At 39.7% G+C, this 6000-nt stretch overlaps 1 protein-coding gene across 5 annotated transcripts in view; it reads left to right on the plus strand.

The window, feature by feature from the left end:
• The window catches only part of MAPRE1 (microtubule associated protein RP/EB family member 1), an 83797-nt gene extending 78078 nt beyond the window's left edge, over nucleotides 1–5719 (plus strand). For 4 of the 5 annotated variants that reach the window (XM_077460507.1, XM_077460504.1, XM_077460505.1 and 1 more), the window contains exons 6-7: nucleotides 1358–1510; nucleotides 4341–5719. In XM_077460507.1, the coding sequence (XP_077316633.1) occupies nucleotides 1358–1510; nucleotides 4341–4397 (210 nt within the window). In that variant the 3' untranslated portion in view covers nucleotides 4398–5719. Of the gene's footprint in view, nucleotides 1–1357; nucleotides 1511–2594; nucleotides 2680–4340 lie in introns of all 5 variants that reach the window. The other variant, XR_013263618.1, reaches the window with a different exon arrangement.
• Nucleotides 5720–6000: the final 281 nt, after the last annotated feature.

A 6000-nucleotide genomic window follows, 5' to 3' on the forward strand; every position in this document is an offset into this window, starting at 1 on the left:
AGAAAAGTAATAGAGGGGCAATCTTCAAATTTCTAGTTTTGATGATCTGGGGGTCCCCAGGGGCTTCCCTTTTTAATTGCCAGGGATTTCCTCTTGTTTCCTGTTTTTGACTGGGACAGGAAGTGAAGGGAGATCTCCCCAATAAGTCACAGATGGCAAAAAATAAACCCTCTCTAATTTTTATACTATGAGCCTGCAGAGCATTGCACCCACAATGAGCTAATCACGGGTGCAATGCGGGACTCTTGCACACCGTCAGCGTAGCTGTCTGCTTATTCAGTCAAGCAGTTACACACTGACAAGGAAGAAACCATGAGCTACCTAGAGGGATCAACAGCTCCCTGATAGTTGATTGATAACCACAAGCGGACAGCTGTAAAGGCTGTCAGTACTAGTAGTTCATTCGTTGTGCACCGGAATATATGTGTGTGTGTGTGTGTGTGTGTGTGTGTGTGTGTGTGTGTGTGTGTGTGTGCGCGCGCACACACGCACAATTCTGGACTTGGAATCAATGTCTTACCCTAGTAAAAACAGTGCACATAGTTTAAAACACTGGTTAGGCCCAGTTAACCCTTTGATCGCCCTAGATGTTTAACCCCTTCCCAGCCAGTGTCATCAGTACCGTGACGGTGCATATTTTTAGCACTGATCATTGTATTAGCGTCACTTGCCCCCAAAAGTGTCAGTCTGCCACAATATTGCAGTCCTGCTTTAAGTCGATGGTCGCCACCATTACTAGTATAAAAAAAGTGCCCTAGTTCGTATACACTATAACGTGTGTGTTTTGGTTATAAAAATAAAAAATGTAGCAGAATAAACTAGGCTAAAATTATGGAGTAGTTGGCTTTTTTTTTTTTTAATGTATTGCCTATTTTATAACGGTAAACCTTCTTCTTCTTTTTTTTTTTTTTTTTTTTTTTTTCAAAATGGTCCTTTTTTTGCTTTTGCATAAAAATAAAAAAATGATAAAAATGCAGTGGTGATCAAATACCACCAAAGAAATCTCTATTTGTGGGAAAACAATTGCTTCAGTTTTATTTGGGTAAAGCATTGCATGACAGCGCAATTGTCAAACTAATGCCATGCCATATCGCAAAAAATTGCCTAGTCATGAAGGGGTTCCGGAGGTCAAGTGCTTAAGTTTGCAAAGAGGAAGGATCCTTTGCAGGAGAGACCTAATTATGTCCTTTCTGCAATAAAGAAAACTTTCCTTTTTACACTAAAGTTCCACTTTAAAAAAATAAAAATCTAGTTTACTGTCCCTTTAGACCTTCCCACATAGTCTGGTTTGATTTTTCTTCATTTTGGATTTGTTTCATGTATCCAGTGTCTAACTTGGGCTATGTACATTTTTCAGATAAATGTTCTTAAGATTACCGTTGAAGATCTAGAAAAAGAAAGAGACTTTTATTTTGGCAAGCTAAGGAATATTGAGCTGATTTGTCAAGAGAATGAGGGAGAGAGTGACCCAGTCCTCCAGAAGATCATAGAGATTCTGTATGCCACAGATGTAAGTATCCTCCCATTGGAAGACCAATAAAAGGAAAACCCTGCATGGTGGTGGGTGCTATTCATAAGTCTCCATTTTAATATATATATATATATATATATATATATATATATATATATATATATATATATATATATATCACATACACACACTGTGTTCAAATTTTATTAAAGCCCAACTCCTAACTTTTAGGCAAGGTGTTACTGCAAAGGCAACGTTAAGTGCTTCACACACCCTCCTTTCCACACTGTGACACACATTTCATGTCTAATTCGGCACCTCTAAACCTGGTTGGGTAGATTTATCACTTCCTGTCCTTGACCGGAAGTGAAAGGAAATCGCCCCTTTCACACAGGCTCTCCAATAGGGTCCACCTGTCGGTTTTGCAGGCAGGCCAGATTGGACCCTCCATTCACCCCTATGGAGCGGCGGATGTCAGTGGTGATATGTCCGCTGCTATCTGATCCGAACTGGTCATCCAAATTCAGACGGATGGTAGTTCTATTTTTCCATCCGATGGGATGAAAACTAACAGGTAGTCTGTTCATCTGATCTCTCCATAGATTAGAGTGGGACTGTGTGCGTCTCTGCTCAGCGGGGCAACCCAACCCCCCCCATCCCCCCCTCCCCCCCCCCCCAACCGAGCAAGTGAGCGGATTTGCCTGTGTGAAAGGGGCCTAAAGAGATCCAGATTGTGGTTAAAAACATGGCAGAGGCTGCAACCGTTCTCTGCTCTAACGCAAAATTTTTAAAGTGGCTGTAAACGCACATACCCAGTGAAGTGACTGGCCTCAGGTGATAAGATTAAACAAATCCTCCTACATAAGTTGTACCCTTTTTTTTTTTTTTTTTTTTTTTATCTTCAGTCGTCTCTATCCTACAGCCATTCAAAGTGCAGAATTTTTACAGCTTGTCTGAGTGTTCAGAAAGCAGGGAGCTCTGCAGAGCTCAGTGAGAGCCTATTGGAGGGAAAGGACACACCCTCCTTCACACAGCAGAAAGGAAGAAAGCAAGGCTGTCAATCACAAGTTGTGTGCTGGAGCTCCCTCCCCTGTCACCTTTTTTTTTTCTCTCTTGGTGTCAGGAAAATCCTCTCAGAAGTGATTCATCCTGATGGCAGAGGAAGGAGGCAGCAGACAAATTACACTTCGTGCTCTGGACTGAGACAAGTACACACTGTAGATATGTTTTTGTTTATATTTCATGTCTGAGGTTTACAGTCACGTTTATGGTATTCTAAGACCAGCGTCATGGAGCCCTTTTCCTCTCTGCACTTGTATCATGGTCACACCTCCAGTGGCTTTTGGGTTTTAGAGAGGGGCATCACCGCACAATTTTTCGCTCCGTGTAGACTTTATGGAAGCATTTAAAGTTGAAGTAAAGGCAAATGTATCTCGGTTTAAAATATGCACCCCCCCCCCAACAAAAATATATATTTTATCTCCCCCCCCTTTTAGTTTTTCCCAAAAGTTCAACTTGACCTCTACCACTTTTGGTGCCCACGCTATAGCCAAAAGACAGATAAAAATGCTGGGAAAGCATCCATGGATGTCTTCCTGTTCTCTCTCTGCCCGTTTGTCTCCTTAGGGGCTGACGGTGCTCTCTCTGATCGCTGAGTCCTTGGGATCAGGTTGTGGTAAAAAAAAATAAAAAATTTACCACATGAGTAGCTGATGGCCAATGACAGCAGATTACAGAAGTGAACAGAAGCTGGTTTATTTTTTTTTTATTTTTTTCTCCCCTCGTGCTGACAGCATGAAGAGAAGGGAAAAGCAGTTTCTGCTAGAGGGACATTAGTCCCCTCGGTGCCATTCAGTGTCTGTTATCAGTGCATCCTCATCAGCTCACATTGTAAAGGAGGGAAATTCCCTTTTTTGCAAAATCTTTATAACAAGCTAGAAAATGCATGGGAATGCTGAATAGCATCACAACTGCCCCATCATATTCCTCTATTATAAATCAGTACATGGTGTGTCTGCTCTCCCCCGGGCTCTGTAATCTGAGATGCTCCAGCCGCCTCCCCCCCATTGCCCATCACTGTGTATAAGAAGCTTTGGCAACCATGGAAACAAAACGGACAACAAAAGCCTGGATGCCTTAATTGTATGAAATTTCCTGAAATGATCACTTTTTTTTTTTTTTTTTTTCAAACTGAAGATATAGCCAGACAGCTGAATATTTTGTGAACATTTTAAAGTTTGTTTGGCGTCTGTAGGTGAAAGTATGAAGGAGCTGAAACTTTTGGGAGCGGAAGAAGATTTTAAGGATTTGAACCATGCTCTCATTCACTTCAATGTTTTTTTTTTTTTTTTTAAAGTGTTAAAAAGCTTAATATTTTAAAGTATAAATCGTAGAAAAAAAGTCCCATCAGCTGAAAGAGCTGAACATTTTAAAAAGTTGACTGGTTTTAAGAAGTTGGGCAGAGCCAAAAAAACATAGGGAATAATAAAAATTTAATCAAAAAAAAGAATAACAATAGTGGGACTGCTGAAGTATTCCCATTAATTATGAAATTGAGTTTTGTTAAATTTTTTTTTTTCTGTTTAATAAAACCTCACCAAAAATGTATTTGTGTGATAAAAATGTTGTATGGCTACATTGTTGCATGACCGTGCAATTGTCCATTTTAAAGTGTGACCGTGCTGAAAGCTGAATTTTTGCCTGGGGGGGGGGTTAAAAGTGGCCGTAGGCAAGTGGGTAATGCTAGTGACATCCAGCATCTCAGATTGTTTTTTTTTTTGATGGTACAAATCATTGCACTTTATCTTGTCACTAAATATGTGGTTGTGTTGTGCCATCAGTCTGATATCTTCTGTCTTCTCTCCTGCAGGAGGGTTTCGTTATTCCAGATGAAGGCGCGCCTCCAGAGGACCAGGAAGAATATTAACGTGGTTCTTTTCCCCATGCAGTCTTTTTTTTTTTTTTTATTTTTTTTTTTTATTATATATATTTTTTTTTTCTTTGTCCACATCATATGCTTAACTGTAAAAAAAGAAAAAAAATCCTTTTTTTTTTTTTTTCGGAGGCCTGGGTCAGCTCCTCACTTTTCAGAAGTGTACTTTGCCAAAGTTTTACTCATTTTACAGTGGCTAAACCTTGGAGATGTCCCGTTTTTTTTTGTAGCAAGAAAGTATTAAACTATTCTCCCCCCCCCTTATTTTTATATATTTTTTTGAGGTTCCCACGGGAACTTACTGACTCTTGAAGGTTTCAGTCGCTAGCAAGCAAGAATGTTTTAAACTTGAAATTTGTGAAGTGAAAAGTTTAACGGGTGACTTGTCAAGTTGTGACGTTTTGAACAAAAAAAAAAAAGGAAATCGCTATTAGATCTAATATGGTTGACAGATGAAAATGCCTTAAGGAGTTTATATGTGTTATCATATCTAAGCTCTTGCAGTGTAATAATATGGCTTAGTAAGTGTTTGTGTCTCACTAGGTAGGTGCTCGCCGTGCCGCGAGCTTTGGGGGTTACTCTTGTGGGGGTTATTTTTTTTTTTCTTTAATGCTTGCATGTAGAGTGGTCCCAATGTGCTGCTCAAGGTGTAAGGTGCTGAGGGGAGGGTCGGGTTGGCGTGACTGCCTCTACCTCCCATCTCCTTTACCTTCTCGCCTCCGACAATAATGGCTTCAGCCCTCCGGCAGTCAAAAAAAAACAAAAAAAAAAAAAGAAAAACATGGAAATGTGGAAGTTAAATGAAATTGACGTATAAAAGTGTGAGATTTTTGCCGAGGCTCAGAGACCTACCGGATGTCCTGCAGCCTTCCTCTCCATCCTGTTCTTCGCAATTTTTTTTATTTTTTTTTATTTTGTAAAACTTTATTTTGCCAACATATATTATTTAATATCATCCTTCTCGACTTTTTTTTTTATTTTTTTTTTCCTATGTATCTGCTGTATCCTACAGATCACTGGGTTATTCACTCCTGGAACGGATGGTTTGGTGGTTATGCATGTAACATGAAGGGCCCCTGCGTCAGACGTGCGCGCCCCTCACTGAGCCAGCCGTCGCAGACACTGCAGTGCTATACTTTCTAAATCTCTTGTGGCCTTTTTTTAAGACTCGTATTCCCTCCTCCTCCTATATATTTTTCTTTTTTTCAGTTTCCTCCAATTTTAGTCCGACTTTTTTCCTTTTTTCTCTTTCTCAACAGTTTTTCTACTTTTAAGCCATTTCTAAATAAAACTTCTGTATTTCAAGAGTGAATTAAGCTCCCGTGTTGTGTGGTGTTTTTAACCAAATTTTTTTTTCAAAAAAATTGTATTTAAAAAAAAAATAAAAAAGTAGAGGGGCTCTGTGCTGGCCCAAAAATGAATATTTCTCTTTCCTGCTTATTTTGTATAGCGTGGATTCAGTACAGAGGACTGCTTAAAGAATAAGTTTACCTTTTATCCCCCGTTCACATCTGTGCCACTTGTAATGTGTTGTGAAGGGTTCAAAACGCATGACAAGCCTCACCCTATTCCCAGCAATGGAACTGTTTGAATCGGT

The sequence above is a fragment of the Lithobates pipiens genome, unplaced genomic scaffold (assembly GCF_037356315.1).
Source record: "Lithobates pipiens isolate NorthernLeopardFrog02 unplaced genomic scaffold, aLitPip1_a1.2 Scaffold_28, whole genome shotgun sequence".
Classification (NCBI taxonomy): Eukaryota; Metazoa; Chordata; class Amphibia; order Anura; family Ranidae; genus Lithobates; species Lithobates pipiens.